The following is an 18,638-nucleotide window of genomic DNA, read 5'->3' as shown; positions in this document are numbered from 1 at the left end:
TATTCTTTAATCTGTTTGCAAGTATCTTGATATTCTCTCTAATTACTCTAGAGTGGTTAGCATAAAAACAACATTCTTCTCTTAAGGCAGCACACAGTCCTCCTTGCTCAAGGAGGAGGATGTCTAGCCCTCTCCTATTCTGAAGGGCTACCTTGGCTAGGGAGTCTATTTGCTTCTCGAGGTATATTACCTGGTTTAGGTGGACTCCATTGAAATTTACTGACTAGGGTCTCACAACCCTACTTTTTACAAAAATAATCTGAGACCCGTATATGCAACACCGTCCGGAAGGGAGTTTGGGGCAAGCATAGTGTGGAGTATACCATAAAGCCCTATTTTTCACATTGGGGTTACACCTATTAACTTAGGTGTATGAGCTAGGCAAATCATCAGCGAGAGGGCTCCTGGCTGAATCAGAATATCTCTAAGCTGCTGGTGAATCACAGAACTTGTCTTCAAAGAACTTTGATAAGTCAGCTTGGAGAGTTATGGGGTTGTTATTATCCCAGGTGTTATTCTGTGCTATAACTGTGCCATCTGCTGTCCTGATTAAAACCCATTCCTGCAACTCTAGTCCCTTGCTGGGTAAACAATAAAAGTCATCAGTCCTAAGTGGAGAAGAAGGTGAGCTTTAGAGGCTCTCCAGGGGTCCACTTGACTTGCCATCTCCAAGATCCTTCATCAGGTGTTTGGGCTGGCTTCACGTGGGAGAGGTGGATCTAGTAGGGCTTTTCAGCTACCTTAATAGCTGTGGGTGTGCTCAGGATCACCTGGAATGGTCTATTCCACTGCGGCTCAAGGTTGCCCCGTCTGTGGTTGAGAGTCTACACCTACTATCCAGGCTCCGGTGGCTTCGGTATTCAGGAGCTGTGTTTTGCATTCAATTGGGCTGATCTCTGGAGGGCCTGCACCTCGCTTCTGATGTGTTGCAGGTCCTGTAAGGACTTGAGGAAATTATGATTAGAAATCTCTAGTTCCCCTCTGGTCAATCAAGGTACAAGGGGCACAGGTTGCCCAAATAAGATTTCATAAGGGGTCTATTTATTGAAATAGGGGGTACATCTGGTTCTAAAAAGGGTGAAAGGGAGGAGCTCAACCTAGTTTTCACTGGTCTCCTCTCTCAGCTTAATTATAGTTTCCTTCAGAGTCCTGTTCATTCTTTCTATCTGTCCTGAACTTTGAGGCCTATAAATGCAATGCAATTTCCAATTAATACCTAACTTAGTGGCTAATTCTTGCGATATCCTGGATATGAATGCAGGTCCATTGTCTGATCCTAGGGCTAGGGGAATGCCATATCTAGGTATGATTTCCCTTAATAAGATTTTGCAGACTGTAGAAGTAGCCTCTCCTCACATGGGGAATGCTTCCACCTATCCTGAGAAGGTGTCTAATAATACTAATAGATACTTATAACCTGACTTCCCAGGGGTCATCTCTGTGAAGTCTATTTCCTACAGTTCTGGAGCTTTCCCCCGATACCTCACAAAGGGGGGTAGCTTCTTATTCTGTGCATTACTCTGGCACAGATGCTGCACCTCGAGACAATGGAATGGACAATATCCCTGCTGTTGGGCCCTACATAATACTTCCTGATAAGATGTTCTAGCTTGTTTTGTCCTAGATGGATACTAGTATAAATATCTCCTACTATTTCTCTTACTATTTCTCTTTACTATTCCCAGTAAATAGAGCCAGAAGTCAGGAAGCTCTATCTATCCCTGCTGACTTTTCTTCCCTTTCAACTGCATCTCTTCCTACTCTTCTTCTGGGGAATATCTAGGATCTGGAGGTAGCATTGGCTTAGGCAGCAATGGCAGAAGGCTTTCTTGTGGCCTAGTGGCTGCCTCTCTTACAGCTGAGTCTGCTAGGTTGTTACCCTTTACAATAGGTGAGTCCCCTCTCTGGTTTCCTTTGCAGTGGATGATGGCAACTTTGGTAGGTAGCCAAATGGCGTTTAGGAGGGCAAGAATTTAATTGTGATTTTTAATGTCTTTCCCCCCTGCTGTCAGTAAGCCTCTCTCCTTGTATATGGCTCCGTGGACACGGGCAGTGGTGAATGCATACCAGCTGTCAGTATAGATGTTGGCAACTTTTCCCTCTGCTATCTGTAAGGCTTGGGTTAGTCCTATTAGCTCTGCCCTTTGTGCAGATGTTCCTGCAGGCAGTGCTTTCTGCCACAGGACCTTATTTTACGTGGCTACTGCTGCCCCTGCATGTCGCTGTCCATCCTTAATAAAACTGCTCCTGTCTGTAAAGAGGGTCAGGTATGCCTTCCCGTATGCTTGATCCCGTAAGTCCGGGTGGGAGCCAGTCACTGTGTCAAGGATTTGTTTGCAACTGTGGACCAAAGTGAAGTTCGGTATTGGCAACAGGGTCACTGGGTTCAGGGATGCAGTTTTGAGGAAATGAACAGATGGAGGGTTCAGCAGCTGAGCCTGATACTGCGTTAGCCACGCATTAGGTAGCCACCTGTCAGGAGGTGCTCGCAGCACTTGCTCTATGTAGTGTTCCCTAATGACTTTGATGTCCTGCCCTAAAGTCAATTTACTAGCCTCCTTGACTAGTATGGAGGTGGCAGCAAGTGCCTTCAAACATGTTGGCCATCCCGAGGCTACAGGATCAAGTTTCTTGGACAGATAGGTGACAGGCCTTTTCCACGGCCCAAGTTCCTGGCTCAGTACCCCTAAAGTTACACCTCCCTTTTCTGCTATAAATAGCTGAAAGGGTTTGGCCAGATCTGGCAGGGCCAAAGCTGGGGCAGTCACCAGGGCCTCTTTAAGTGCTTGGAATGCTTGCTTCTCCTTATCTGTCCATGTGAACTGCTCTTCCTTACCCCTGGTTAGTTCGTGCAGGGGTATAGCTAGTTCTGCAAAGCCCAATATTCACAGTCGGCAGTATCCTACTGTACCCAGGATTCTCGTACCTGCCTCTTTTTAGTAGGCTCGGGGATCTGCAAGACCATCTGAATTTGCTGGCTGGACAATGTCCTTTGCCCTCCCTGTAAGTTATACCCTAAATAATTTACAGTTTGCATCACAATCTGGGCCTTCTTGGCGGAGACTCGATACCCCATTTGCCCAAGATCTTGTAGCAGGTCTGAGGTAGCTTCCTCATACTCTCCTTCATCCTTGGCAGCTATAAGGATGTCATCCACATACTGGAGCAGTACGATCGACGAATGGGAGGAGCGGAAAGCCTGCAGATCTTTGCTGAGAGCTTCATTAAAAATGGTGGGGGAATTCTTAAACTCTTGTGGTAGTCTGGTCCAAGTGAACTGCCCCATCAGTCCATTATCTGGGTCAATCTATTCAAAGGCAAAGATCTCTTGGCTCTGAGGTGCCAGGGGAATACAAAAGAAGGCATCCTCCAAATCCAGGACAGAAAAATAGGTATGGGTTGTGGGCAATGAGCTCAGTAAGGTATGCAGATTGGGCACTGTGGGATGAATAGTCTCTACCTGCGCATTCACCTCCCGAAGTCCTGGACTGGATGATAGTCTTGGCTCCCTGTTTTCTGGACAGGAAGCAGTGGGGTGTTCCAGGCTGATTGGCACCTTTGAAGGATGCCTGCCTCCAGCAGGCATTGCAAGTGCCAGGCGATTCCCTGTCTAGCTTGGGCTCAGACCAGGTACTGCCTGATCCTAACCGGTCTAGCAGTGCTAAGCAGTTGCACCAGGACAGGCGGTTGGTGAGTGGCCAAACCTGGGGGGTTGGTTTCCACCCAAACCTCAGGTACCCAGGCATGCAGGGCGTCTGGAACCCCTTCATCGGCTTCCTTACCTTCTAGGACGGTGGCAAGTAAGTGTTCTTCAGACAGTGGGACAGTTACTTCCATGTTGACCTCTGCCTCTTTGTTCCCCATAGGGCTTTCCTCCCATCGGAAGGTTATGGTGGCCTAAAGTTTCTGCAATAAGTCCCTTTAAGCAGTGGGTAAGGGCAGTCTGGAATGACTAGGAGAGTGAGTGATGGTGCCTCCACCTAAGTCAGTAATTCTTGCGGTGGCCCATGGGTAGGCTGCTGCTTTGCCCATTGCCCCTATTATCTTAGTAGTTGCCTTCTGCATCTGGCCCTGTGGTTTCTTTAGGACTGAGTAGGTGGCTCCTGTGTCAACTAGGAAGTCTATTGGCTTTCCTTTGACTGTTAAGGTGACCATGGGCTCCTGGGAGCTGGTGGGAATGGAGCCTGGCCCCGTCAGTCTAAGGTTTGGAGCAAGACCTCTGGGCCCTGTCTTGGCCCTTGGCTGTCGGCCTTCAACCTTGGACACTCTCTTTTCCAGTGCCCTTTCTCCTTACAATAGGCACATTGATCTTTGGCTATTTGCTGTCCCTGGCCCTTTTGCTGTCCCCCTTTCCCTTTCAGAGGAAGTTTCTGGGCAGCAATCAGAATTTTGGCAACTTCTTTTGCCCTGCCAACTTCCGGATCATCCCTATTGACATACACCTTCTGGGCTATCTCTAATAGCTTGCTTCTATTCTCTCCCTCGAACCCCTCAATCTTCTGAAGCTTTTTCCTAATATCTGAAGCAGCCTGAGTCACAAAGGCTATATTTACTAGTCTCCTGTTCTCTTCTGCCTCAGGATCTAGAGGGGTATATACTCTATAAGCCTCCATGAGTCTTTCTAGAAAGGCTGCTGGGGATTCTTCTCTTCCCTGAATGACTTCACTAACCTTATTGAAGTTGGTTGGCTTTCTAGATGCTGCCTTGAGCCCCCTCAACAGAGCCTGGTGATACTGGAGGAGCATGTCCCTTCCCCTAGTGGTATTAGGGTCCCAGGTAGGAGGTTGAGATGGAAGAACATCTTCTATTTCCCTTCCTCCCTCCCGAGTTTCCCTTTCTTCTCCTAATACCACCTTAGCAGCTTCTCTCATTATTCTGTCCCTTTCTTCAGAAGTGAAGAAGGTTTGTAAAATCTGCTGACAATCGTCCCATGTGGGTTGATGGGTCCTAAAAATGGTCTCAAGTAGAGATATTAGTCCCTGAGGTTTCTCAGAAAATGGGGGATTCTGATGTTTCCAATTGTATAAATCACTAGTGGAAAAAGGCACATAGATGAGGCAAGGAGGTGCCCGTGGGCCAGCATCTGGTGCCGGCGGCGCCTCCTGGCGAGGCAAAATGGCTGCGCCTCCCGGAGGAGGAGGCAAAACAGCTGCGCCTCCCAGAGGAGGAGGCAAAACAGCTGTGCTTCCCGGAGAAGGAGGCAAAATGGCTGTATATACCCACACATCCATATACAGGTATTGGTCTGGGTGGGGAGCCCTATAGACCGTGGCTCTGACAGCAAACAAAGTTGGAAAGTCAAAAGTGCCCTCTGGGCCCTGGCCGGTTGGCTCAGCGGTAGAGCATCGGCCTGGCGTGTGGGGGACCCGGGTTTGATTCCCGGCCAGGGCACATAAGAGAAGCACCTATTTGCTTCTCCACCCCTCCCTTCCTCTCTGTCTCTCTTCCCCTCCAGCAGCCAAGGCTCCATTGGAGCAAAGATGGCCCAGGTGCTGGGGATGGCTCCTTGGCCTCTGCCCCAGGTGCTAGAGTGGCTCTGGTAGCGGCAAAGCGATGCCCCAGAGGGGCAGAGCATCACCCCCTGGTGGGCAGAGCGTCGCCCCTGGTGGGCATGCTGGGTGGATCCCAGTCGGGCGCATGCGGGAGTCTGTCTGACTGTCTCTCCCCATTTCCAGCTTCAGAAAAAAAAAGTGCCCTCTGTGGGCCATCCTACATTAAATGCAGGCCATTCCAGCTGTCTCAAGGTCCAGAGGAAACCTGGACTCAGCTGCGGACCTTTGTACCCCTGAGCCCTCTTCTGGAAATCAGAAATATTCTTCAACAGGCGCTCGAGCGGGGATCCCGGCACAGACTCCTGTTGTCCCATCCTAGATGACTCAGGAATAATAAGAAAGGGTAGGATACAGGCAACACACACTATTAACACAAGGAACACACTTGTCTCTCTCACACTCAACTCAGTCATTCGAGCTCAGACAAAACGCAGCGCAGAGTGGTGCAAAAAGGATTCCTAATGTGACCGGTCACTCCTAAAGTTAACAAATCCAAATATCCAAATTTCAGAGAGTGGTGTCCCGCTTCTGAAAGCCCTGGGTAGGTTACCGGCAGCATCCCACCTACTACCTCAGGATTGTGTGCTCTGGAGCCCAAAAGCCAAACCAAATGAGAATCCTCAGTGAATACTTACTCAGCTCAAGCTGTCCTTCCGGTCTCCGACCCAAAACTCTGCCGAGGGAGAATCCCGGGCGAGCCCCCAAAATGTTGCATCTACTGGGTACGAGAACAAATGTCGGAGACTTTCAGGAGTTTAGATGTTACTTTATTGGCCAGTTTAACCTGCGCAGGGGCAAACTCCCAAGATGTCCGGAGACACCGTACTCACAAGGAGCTGCAAACGGGAGTCGCGCCTGGTGCTTACAGCCAGGTCTTTATATATTCTAAGTGAGCAAGCATTATACAAAAACAGATGTGGCTGTTAGCTATTCGCTAGGGAGGTCACACACAGCATAGCAACAGGGGCCGGCATAGCAACAGGGGCCGGTTTTAGCTTAGTGGTGAATTTCAAACATAAACTTCTGATAAGGGTCTCTGAGCTTCTTTGTTCTCAGCCTCACAGGGGCCCTATCAGCACTCCCTGTTCCTTCAATAGTTACACTCTTGGCAACCCCAGCATATCAGCACTCCCTGAATCTAACAAACTCCATCGACATGAAGTATCAGATGTGGAAACTAGGAGTCGTTTTCACTGACAATGTAAGCCTGCCTCGTTACCACACAGCCCCTGTCCTCTGACCTCTGAGGTGCTGGGTTTCCGCAGATGGGAAGATGTCACCTATTAAAGTTATTTGAAACCAATTCATTTAGTACAGGCTGTAGCTGGGAAAGATCACAGAAATATGTGATCCATCAGCCCATCTCTCATTCCATTTCATTCAGTAGCTGAGAGATTAAAACAGTATTTACACAAGAAAAACACATTTTTATTTATGCACATAAATAAAAATTTATGTGCATTTTTATTTAGGTTTCAGTTGGGTGATGGCATGCTTTAATGTTTTATAGATATTAAAAAGAAGAGTCTAAAAACATAAAAAAAATTTTTAAGCCTCGCGATAAATTTTAGTTTCTCCCAAATTAAATAATTAAATTATTGTGTTCCTCCTTCATTTATCAAAGAGCCTCAGAGCCTGTGAAATAGACAAGGGCCCAAGTGCACGTCCAGGTGCAGTAAAAAGGGCACGTGTTACTGAAAGCTGCCAGCAGCTAGTCCCAATGTGCTATCCTGCTTGCTCAGTAGAGTCACAATTTGATTCTTTGAATCTTCAGTTTCAATAATTGTTACTATAAATTACTTGCCCCCGTTTGCTGGCTGTGGGGAGTCACTGGAGAGAATTGTGAGAGTTGGCTGAGATGGATGTCAGCCCATGAGGGATGTTTGCTGTTAGAGGTCAGCCATCCTCTCATGACCGCCTCTTGGGTGCCCGGGCACAGCTCGTTTATTAACTCTCACTTTAATTTTAGCATTGACTTTTATAGTGAACGTGAGTTTTCTTCTCCTACTGACTGGTGACACTACCAGTTCTCCTGCCTCTGCCCCACCCCACCCTGCCATGCACCCGACGACGGAGAGGAGATCCTACAGAACTCTCTGACCTCTCAGATCAGATGTGCACGCCTTAGAACTGCCACCTGTTTTCTGCAGCTGATTTTTTCTCGAATAGGGAAGCAGCTCCCTGAGTACAAAAGGGGCATGGTTATATAAACAGAGTTGTATAGATTTATAGTCTAAGAAGATGAAGTGGAAGGAGTGATTATGATTTAACAAAATGAGAGTAGCTTTGGTGACAGTCACGGGTTCTGTTTTCTGATGTCCTTGTGCCCGTTTTGCCTTAACAGTCCTTTCTCTACCTTGCCTGGTACATGACCATGTCCATTCTTGGACACTATTGCAACTTTTTTTTTGCTGCTCATCTTCTCGACATCGCTATGGGGTTCAAGACACTGAGAACCATCTTGTCTTCAGTAACTCATAATGGTAAATAGGCAAGAATTAATTTTTCTCCTGCAAAAGCTAAAAAGGCAACAAGTATGCCAACAAAAATAAAACCAGACCTCAAAAGATAATGTATGGTTTTAAAGATTTTTTTTTATTTTTTATTTTTTTTTTGAGCAGAGTCTCTACAGTGTTCCTCTTACAAACCATGAGTGTTAGTGGTTTGAGAATCACCTGAATTGGCATTCAGGTCTTGGTGACTGATTCGCTGTGTGATGTTAGATAAATTATTTGATGTTTGTTTATCTCAATTACTTTATTTTACAAAACAAATACAGTAAGAGTCCTACCTCTTGGGTGTCTGTTAAAATTAAATAAGACTAAATGTGGAGGTCTTAGCCCGGCCCTGAACACCCTAAGCACTTGAGAGACTCGTTATTTTGTTCTTAGTCAGGTTTTTGTTCCTTTTGTGATGATAGGGAAACATGAGGTGCTGTATTCCTAATTTAATGTAATATTTTAAAATTGGATATTCATATGATCTTTTTTCCACTTTTAAATGGAACAAAAAGAACAGTTATGTCTCAAATTGACACGGTCATACTATTTGGAAGAAGACTGGCTGAGTTCCAGAAAATTAACTTAAGTTCTAATGAAACTCAAGTTTCATTTATTTTTAACAAACTTATTTTGGAAGTGTACACTGGGTGATAACACATTCTATGTTAGTTATTTAGGTCAGCTGAATTCTTCTTTTCCAGAATCTTATAATCCAGTATACTTTTAAATCAGTGCTCCTCAAAAAATATTGAGCTGTATCCCCAGTAAATTCACGTTAGTAGGATCTCTAATTTTCTAAATTTCAGCACACTGATCTTACATTTGTCACTTTGGTTTCTGAATCTGAATGTGACGTTCCAGTGATAAAAAATGCACAAGGCTGATTCACCAGTCATTAAATTGGTTTTGAGCCCCCAACATATTTCAAGAACTGGAGATGCTGAATCTGTATGTACTATGTTCCCCCCAAAAGGTCTGGCACTCCTTACAACTAATTTCTAAACTTTTGTCGTGATTGTGGTTTTACTCTTTGAAGTACCAGTTTTTCATTTGCAGAAGTCTAAAGCTCTTAATAGCCCTTATAGGTAAACATGCAGAAATTTCCAGTGGCTTTGTACTTAATTTATAGATGTGAATTAAGCCCTCTATTGAGATCACATGTTTTATCCAGACAACTATGAAGTGACTTTTTTTTTTTTTTTACAGAGGCAGAGATAGACAGGGACAGACAGACAGGAATGGAGAGAGATGAGAAGCATCAATCATCAGTTTCTCGTTGCGCGTTGTGACTTCTTAGTTGTTCATTGATTGCTTTCTCACATGTGCCTTGACCGTGGGCCTTCAGCAGACTGAGTAACCCCCTGCTGGAGCCAGCGACCTTGGGTCCAAGCTGGTGAGCTCTTTGCTCAAGCCAGATGAGTCGGCGCTCAAGCTGGCGACCTCGGGGTCTCGAACCTGGGTCCTTCTGCATCCCAGTCCGATGCTCTATCCACTGCGCCACCACCTGGTCAGGCTGAAGTGACTTTTTAAAGGACTTAATATATGCCACCACAGTCAAGAACGTAGGGATGTGTTGTTATCTGAGGAAGAGAACGTAAAGAGTAAATCATTTCACTTTGTTTAGAATTTCAGTTTACCATAAATATATTGTCATCGACTTGGTAAAAGTTGCTTATTTAACATACACATATTCTATAAAAGTATGGTTTGGCATTAAAGAAAGATGACATAGAATTGAAAGAAGACCTTTTAAACTGTGGCGTCTAGTTACACAGCGAAGATACTGGCCTTCAGAATAGTGTTGGGTACCAGCTGTCAGTGCCTTTCACTTTGATCTCTGCTTTATGTTAACAAAGCAAGACTTTTCAGTTTTATTTTTAAAATATTTATATTACACACCATTTTAAAAATGTGTATTTCTAGATGATAGAGGCAGTATACATTTCTATTTAGTTTTGGGATGTGATTGAAACAAAAAATTATTTACAATCTGTCATCATAAATGAGATAGTGTTAATTAAGAATGCAAGTTATTTGAAGGAATAAACCTTATAAAAAGGAAGAACTTAGTGTAGTATCTACTGTCAAGTATTTAGATGATGAAAAATGAACATTTTTGCCTGACCTGTGGTGGTGTCGTGGGATAAAGCGTCAATCTGCAATGCTGAGGTTGCCTGTTCGCTACCCTGGGCTTGCCTGGTCAAGGCACATATGGGAGTTAATGCTTCCTGCTCCTCCCCTTTCTCTCTCTCTCTCTCCTCTCTGAAAATTGAATAAATAAAATCTTTAAAAAAAAATAAAAGTGAACATTTTAACTTGCTTAATTTTATAAGTATTTATTTGGATTTGAAATAAAATCAGCTTCTATGATAGTTATTGTAGGCATTTATTAGCCAACTAAGTAGTCAAGTTTTACGAACAATAGTTTGACAACTTGATAAAGAGAATATGAAAACATTTTTTTTTCCAGGAGGATGACGTCAGAGTAATGGCGGGGTAGGAAGCGATACCGATAAATCTCCCCCAAAACTCAACAAGATCTTCAACCAGAAACAGAAAAACCTATACTTGGAGCTTCCAGATGCTTCGCAATACACCCAAAGGTATGATTGAGTGAAAAATTGGATAAATATATAACCAAACCCCGAAGGAAATAGGGAGTAAGAAATGCTCCTCCTTCCTCACTAACCTAAACAGGGCGGCTTTCTCTGGTAACTGTGAATATAGAAACTGAGACGGGCAAAGGGGGTGAATAGATCCAGGCCGCCGCAGCACAAATGGCCGAACCAGGCTGTGGCACAGAGATCCAAGCTGAGGAAAATCTGATCCTGTGGCAACCCGGGCAATACAAGCTAACACTTGCGCCAAACCCAAACAAAGAAAAAAAAGCAGAGCGGCCATTTTACCCGGTCTCCTGGTCGGTGCGCAGTTAGTGGGCGAGAATTTCTTTCTGGGAAAGCCACGGACGGGAGGGACTGAGAACTAATTCCAACGGTGGAGATTTTCCGTGCTGGAGGGTGCTTCACTCAGAGAGAACCGCGGCCGGCCTCATATCCTGGTTTGCGCACGCAGATAAGGAGTGAATAATTCCTCCGAGTGCCTCGGCAGTGCGCGCCCGTGTTATCGCACAGAGGGGCAGAGTCAGGGACCTTTATGTGGGCCAAAGCTGAATCTCAAGCCGCCCCAGCGCCTTGCAAAAGCTGCGCACGGGGACGGAGTGAGACTCAATTCCAACGCTACAACATTTCCCTGCGGTTGGGGGTTTCACTCAGAGCGTGAGACTGCTGGTCGGATATCCTGGTCGCAGACAGTGAGTGAGAGTTTCCTCCAAGCGCCCCGGAAGTGGGCGCCCGCTTGTGTTACCGGACAGAGTGGCAGAGCCAGAGGTCTTTGAGTGGGCAGAAAGCCCGCCTGATTATGCTAGCAGCTCTGACTGACTGAGCCTTACCCAGAGCCCTGTGCTGAGTGGAAATAGAGTGGGGAGTTGCCAGCTCTTTGAGCCTCTTACTATCCAGGCAGAGGCAGCAGCAACCCCATAGCTGGATTATCAGGCTACTAATTAAGGAAGGAAAGACTAGGAGAAAGGCTCCAGGAACACGGACTCTCTCACTGTCGGAGCCTATAAATGCTATTGATCTTCAACTGCCAACGAGACTAAAGCACAATACATGACATTGCCATAGAGATTTATCAACTGCAAACCTCTACCTGAGCGTGCCAAAGGGGCAGAACCCAGGGTACAGAGTCACCGACCAGGAAGAGGGAGAGAAAAGAAAAAGCAAGAAGATAACCTCTCAAAATCAAGAATAATCTGCAGACTTTATAACCTATCCCATTTTATTATATTTGTTCATTTGTTTCTCTTATCTTCATTCTTGATACTTTTTTTTCCTCCTCCAATTTGGCCGATTAACTCTCTACCGGTCTTACTCTCTCCTCTCCTTGAACTACACTACCCATAAGTGTTACATCTCCCATTATCTTTTCTCTTCTCTTCCTTTCTCTCTATGAGGGTTGCACTCCAAAACCCTTAACTCTCTCTCTCTCTCTCCTTTCTTTTTTCTTCTTTTAGTGCTTACCTCTTTTTTTCTCTCTCTTTCTTTTCTCCCTCTACATTAGTTTCTTCCTTTCTCCTTTACATCTCCTCTCATTCAAACCTCAATAACAAACAAATTATCTTATCTGGGACTCAAACCTATGTTTGTGGCATTTTGGGGGGTTTTTACTTCACCTTTTTAACTCACTAGCAGTGCTCTCATCCCTGGCTCTCCATATTATCTAGTTCTTGTTCCACTAAATACAATAGTCATTTTTTAATTTGTCCCCACATTTTTCTGTTTTCCTCTTATTCCTCTCATCATAACTCTTAGACAACCAACACCTAAAAGCAAATCATTTCATTCTTGACCCAAATTTTTTCCTTATTTGCTTTTTGTGGGTCTTACGCTCTTATTTTTCTTTTTTCTTCCCTTTTTTTTTTTTTTTTTGCCCCTTTATTACTTTTCCCCAATTCAGGCCCTCCATCACAGGCATTGTTTGTTATAATTCACAGTCCACCACAAGATTTTCTCAAAAAAGAGGGGAGAGGAGAGGAGAGGAAAAAAGGAGGGGGGGAATAATTTCCTTTTTTTTAATTTTTATTTTATTTTTCTTTATTTCATTATTAATTTTTTTTAAAAAAAACAACTCTTTTTGATTTTTTATTTTCTTTATTGTTATTTTTTTAAACTTTTTATTCTTTATTAAATCTCATTAATACTATCAACAAAACCACCCTCAGATGCCATTAAGGAAGAGAAAATCGAATATCATGGATACAAAAGAAAGAGAGGTAACACAGCTAGATGAGGAAAAATCTATGGAGAAAAAATTTAATATATTGGAAACCTTGGAGCTAAATGACAGAGAATTCAAGATAGAAATACTAAAAATCCTCTGAGATATACAAGAAAACACAGAAAGGCAATTTAGGGAGCTCAGAAAACAACTCAATGAACACAAAGAATATATGTCCAAGAAAATTGAAACTATAAAAACAAATCAAACAGAGATGAAAAACTCAATTCACGAGATGAAAAATGAAATAAGAAGCTTAGCTAATAGAACAGGTCAGATAGGAGAGAGGATTAGTGAAATAGAAGACAAGCAACTTGAGGCACAACAGAGAGAGGAAGAAAGAGACTCAAAAATTAAAAATAATGAGATAGCCCTACAAGAATTATCTGACTCCATCAAAAAGAATAACATAAGAATAATAGGTATATCAGAGGGAGAAGAGAGAGAAAATGGAATGGAGAACATACTCAAACAAATAATAGATGAGAACTTCCCAAGCCTGTGGAAAGAACTAAAGCCTCAAGTTCAAGAAGCAAACAGAACTCCGAGTTTTCTTAACCCCAACAAACCTACTCCAAGGCATATCATAATGAAATTGACACAAACCAACAGCAAAGAAAAAATTCTCAAGGCAGCCAGGGAAAAGAAGAATACAACATATAAAGGAAGGCCCATTAGATGATCATCAGATTTCTCAGCAGAAACTCTACAAGCTAGAAGAGAGTGGACCCCAATATTTAAAGTCCTGAAAGAGAGGAACTTGCAGCCACGAATACTACACCCATCAAAGCTATCCTTCAAGTATGAAAAAGAAATAAAAACATTCACAGATACAGAAAAGATGAGAAAATTTATCATCAGAAAACCCCCACTCCAGGAATTACTAAAGGGGGTTCTCCAATCAGATACAAAGAACAAAAAAAAAACAGAGCCACAAGTAAAAGCTCCAAGAAGAACACAATAAAACCAAATTTAAACTGTGACAACAACAAAAAGAAAGAGGGGGAGAAGATGGAGATTAACAGTAGCAAAGGACGATGGAGTGCAAAAGTACTCACAAAATAGTTCGCTACAATGAACAGGGTAGGGACCCTTTTTATTACTCAAAGGTAATCACCATTGAAAAAACCACCACAGAAGCACATGAGATAAAAAAGATAGCAACAGAGGAAAGATGTATGGAATACAACCAAATAAAAACAAAAGATAGAAAAACGAAAGAGAAGGATCAAACAAGACACAAAACTAACAGAAAGCAAGATATAAAATGGCAATAGGGAACTCACAAGTATCAATAATTACACTAAATGTAAACGGATTAAACTCACCAATAAAAAGGCACAGAGTAGCAGAATGGATTAAAAAAGAAAATCCAACTGTATGCTGCCTACAGGAAACTCATCTAAGTAACAAGGATAAAAACAAATTCAAAGTAAAAGGCTGGAAAACAATACTCCAAGCAAATAACATTCAAAAAAAAGCAGGTGTAGCAATACTCATATCGGATAATGCTGACTACAAGACAGGAAAAGTACTCAGAGACAAAAATGGCCATTTCATAATGGCTAAGGGGACACTGAATCAAGAAGACATAACAATTCTTAATATATATGCACCAAACCAAGGAGCACCAAAATATATAAGACAGCTACTTATTGATCTTAAAACAAAAACTGACAAAAATACAATCATACTTGGAGACCTCAATACACCGCTGACGGCTCTAGATCGGTCATCCAAACAGAGAATCAACAAAGACATAGTGGCCTTAAACAAAACACTAGAGCACCTGGATATGATAGACATCTACAGGACATTTCATCACAAAGTGACTGAGTATACATTTTTCTCCAGTGTACATGGATCATTCTCAAGAATTGACCATATGTTGGGCCACAAAAACAACATCAGCAAATTCAGAAAAATTGAAGTTGTACCAAGCATATTTTCTGATCATAAAGCCTTGAAACTAGAATTCAACTGCAAAAAAGAGGAAAAAAATCCCACAAAAATGTGGCAACTAAACAACATACTTTTAAAAAATGAATGGGTCAAAGAAGAAATAAGTGCAGAGATCAAAAGATATATACAGACTAATGAAAATGACAATACGACATATCAGAATCTATGGGATGCAGCAAAAGCAGTGATAAGAGGGAAGTTCCTATCACTTCAGGCATATATGAACAAACAAGAGAGAGCCCAAGTGAACCACTTAACTTCTCACCTTAAGGAACTAGAAAAAGAAGAACAAAGACAAACCAAAACCAGCCGAAGAAAGGAGATAATAAAAATCAGAGCAGAAATAAATGAATTAGAGAACAGAAAAACTATAGAAAAAATTCATAGAACAAGGAGCTGGTTCTTTGAAAAGATCAACAAAATTGACAAACCCTTGGCAAGACTTACCAAGGAAAAAAGAGAAAGAACTCATATAAACAAAATCCAAAATGAAAGAGGAGAAATCACCACGGACACCGTAGATATACAAAGAATTATTGTAGAATACTATGAAAAACTTTATGCCACTAAATTCAACAACCTAGAAGAAATGGATAAATTCCAAAACAATACAACCTTCCTAGACTGAGTCAACAAGAAGCAGAAAGCCTAAACAGACCTATCAGTAGAGAAGAAATAGAAAAAACCATTAAAAACCTCCCCAAAAATAAAAGTCCAGGCCCTGATGGCTATACCAGCGAATTTTATCAAACATTCAAAGAAGACTTGGTTCCTATTCTACTGAAAGTCTTCCAAAAAATTGAAGAAGAAGCAATACTTCCAAACACATTTTATGAGGCCAACATAACCCTCATACCAAAACCAGGCAAGGATGGCACAAAAAAAGAAAACTACAGACCAATATCTCTAATGAATACAGATGCTAAAATACTAAACAAAATACTAGCAAATCGAATATAACAACATATTAAAAAAATAATACATCATGATCAAATTGGATTCATCCCAGAATCTCAAGGATGGTTTAACATACGTAAAACGGTTAATGTAATACACCATATCAACAAAACAAAGAACAAAAACCACATGATCTTATCAATAGATGCAGAAAAGGCTTTTGATAAAATACAACACAATTTTATGTTTAAGACTCTCAACAAAATGGGTATAGAAGGAAAATATCTCAACATGATAAAGGCCATATATGATAAACCATCAGCTAACATCATATTAAATGGCACTAAACTGAAGGCTTTCCCCCTTAAATCAGGAACAAGACAGGGTTGTCCACTCTCTCCACTCTTATTAATGTGGTACTAGAGGTTCTAGCCAGAGCAATCAGACAAGACAAAGAAATAAAAGGCATCCATATCGGAAAAGAAGAAGTAAAGGTATCACTTTTTGCAGATGATATGATCCTATACATCGAAAACCCCAAAGAATCCACAAAAAGACTACTAGAAACAATAAGCCAATACAGTAAGGTCGCAGGATACAAAATTAACATACAGAAGTCAATAGCCTTTCTATATGCCAACAATGAAACAACTGAGAAGGAACTCAAAAGAATAATCCCCTTCACGATTGCAACAAAAAAAATAAAATACTTAGGAATAAACATAACAAAGAATGTAAAGGACTTATATAATGAAAACTATAAACCATTGTTAAGGGAAATTGAAAAAGATATAATGAGATGGAAGAATATACCTTGTTCTTGGCTAGGAAGAATAAATATAATCAAGATGGCTATATTACCCAAAGCAATATACAAATTCAATGCAATTCCCATCAAACTTCCAATGACATTTTTTAAAGAAATAGAGCAAAAATCATCAGATTTATATGGAACTATAAAAAACCCCGAATAGCCAAAGCAATCCTAAAGAAAAAGAATGAAGCTGGTGGCATAACAATACCCGACTTCAAACTCTATTATAGGGCCACGACAATCAAAACAGCATGGTATTGGCAGAAAAATAGATACTCAGACCAATGGAACAGAATAGAAAGTCCAGAAATAAAACCACATATATATAGTCAAATAATTTTTGATAAAGGGGCCAACAACACACAATGGAGAAAAGAAAGCCTCTTCAATAAATGGTGCTGGGAAAACTGGAAAGCCACATGCAAAAGAATGAAACTGGACTACAGTCTCTCTCCCTGTACAAAAATTAACTCAAAATGGATCAAAGATCTAAACATTAGACCTGAAACAATTAAGTACATAGAAGAAGACATAGGTACTCAATTCATGGACCTGGGTTTTAAAGAGCATTTTATGAATTTTACTCCACAGGCAAGAGAAGTGAAGGCAAAAATTAATGAATGGGACTACATCAGACTAAGAAGTTTTTGCTCAGCAAGAGAAACTGATAACAAAATAAACAGAAAGCCAACTAAATGGGAAATGATATTTTCAAACAACAGCTCAGATAAGGGCTTAATATCCAAAATATACAAAGAACTCATAAAACTCAACAACAAACAAACAAACAATCCAATAAAAAAATGGGAAGAGGATATGAATAGACACTTCTCCCAGGAAGAAATACAAATGGCCAACAGATATATAAAAAGATGCTCATCTTCTTTAGCTATTAGAGAAATGCAAATCAAAACGGCAATGAGATACCACCTCACACCTGTTCGATTAGCTGTTATTAGCAAGTCAGGTAATAGCAAATGTTGGAGAGGCTGTGGAGAAAAAGGAACCCTCATCCACTGTTGGTGGGAATGTAAAGTAGTACAACCATTATGGAAGAAAGTATGGTGGTTCCTCAAAAAACTGAAAATAGAACTACCTTATGACCCAGCAATTCCTCTACTGGGTATATATCCCCAAAACTCAGAAACATTGATACGTAAAGACACATGCAGCCCCATGTTTATTGCAGCATTGTTCACAGTGGCCAGGACATGGAAACAACCAAAAAGCCCATCAATAGATGACTGGATAAAGAAGATGTGGCACATATACACTATGGAATACTACTCAGCCATAAGAAATGATGACATCGGAACATTTACAGCAAAATGGTGGGATCTTGATAACATGATACGAAGCGAAATAAGTAAATCAGAAAAAAACAGGAACTGTATTATTCCATATGTAGGTGGGACATAATAGTGAAACTAAGAGACATTGATAAGAGTGTGGTGGTTACGGGGGGGAGGGGGGAATGGGGGAGGGAAAGGGGGAGGGGCACAGAGAGAACAAGATAGAGGGTGACGGAGGACAATCTGACTTTGGGTGGTGGGTATGCAACATAATTGAACGACAAGATAACCTGGACTTGTTATCTTTGAATATATGTATCCTGATTTATTGATGTCACCCCATTAAAAAAAATAAAATTATAAAAAAAAAAAAAAAAGAATATGAAAACAGGTTCCCCCTGTGTGGCAGGAAGAGTCCAGACCGAATCCAGGTTTGTGCTGAGCTGTCCCTGCCTACGGAGATGCCGCGTGTCTCGTGTTTCTAATACATGTTCAATGTCACATTACTTTCCAGCTTGTATTAACCATTGGTTTATTAGCTGTTGTTGTATACCTATACACTGGTGGCATTCAATTTTTTCCGAAAATTCTACAATAAAAGTAAAGATGGTGATACACCAGCTATGAAATGTGACAATATGCTCATGGTAAGTTCATACTGTGAGGTCTCGTATGAACAAAAAGAATGCCTTCTCTCCTCAGTCTTGAGTAATTCGTGTAGGTATTCTTTAGCAGTGCAGAGTACAAAGTAGGCACACAGTATGAGATTATGCAGGTCTTTAAA

At 41.8% G+C, this 18,638-nt stretch overlaps 1 protein-coding gene across 1 annotated transcript in view; it reads left to right on the top strand.

The window, feature by feature from the left end:
• LOC136319466 (ryanodine receptor 2-like) overlaps positions 1-18,638 on the top strand; it is a 190,264-nt gene that overhangs the window by 142,324 nt on the left and 29,302 nt on the right. The window contains 4 exon segments of the mRNA XM_066252720.1: positions 6,679-6,753; positions 7,897-8,043; positions 18,369-18,415; positions 18,417-18,501. Coding sequence (XP_066108817.1) covers positions 6,679-6,753; positions 7,897-8,043; positions 18,369-18,415; positions 18,417-18,501 — 354 coding nt within the window.

The sequence above is a fragment of the Saccopteryx bilineata genome, chromosome 1, assembly GCF_036850765.1.
Source record: "Saccopteryx bilineata isolate mSacBil1 chromosome 1, mSacBil1_pri_phased_curated, whole genome shotgun sequence".
Lineage (NCBI taxonomy): Eukaryota > Metazoa > Chordata > Mammalia > Chiroptera > Emballonuridae > Saccopteryx > Saccopteryx bilineata.
The sequence above is the reverse complement of the archived record's forward strand: the minus strand, read 5'-3'. Positions and strand labels throughout refer to the sequence as shown.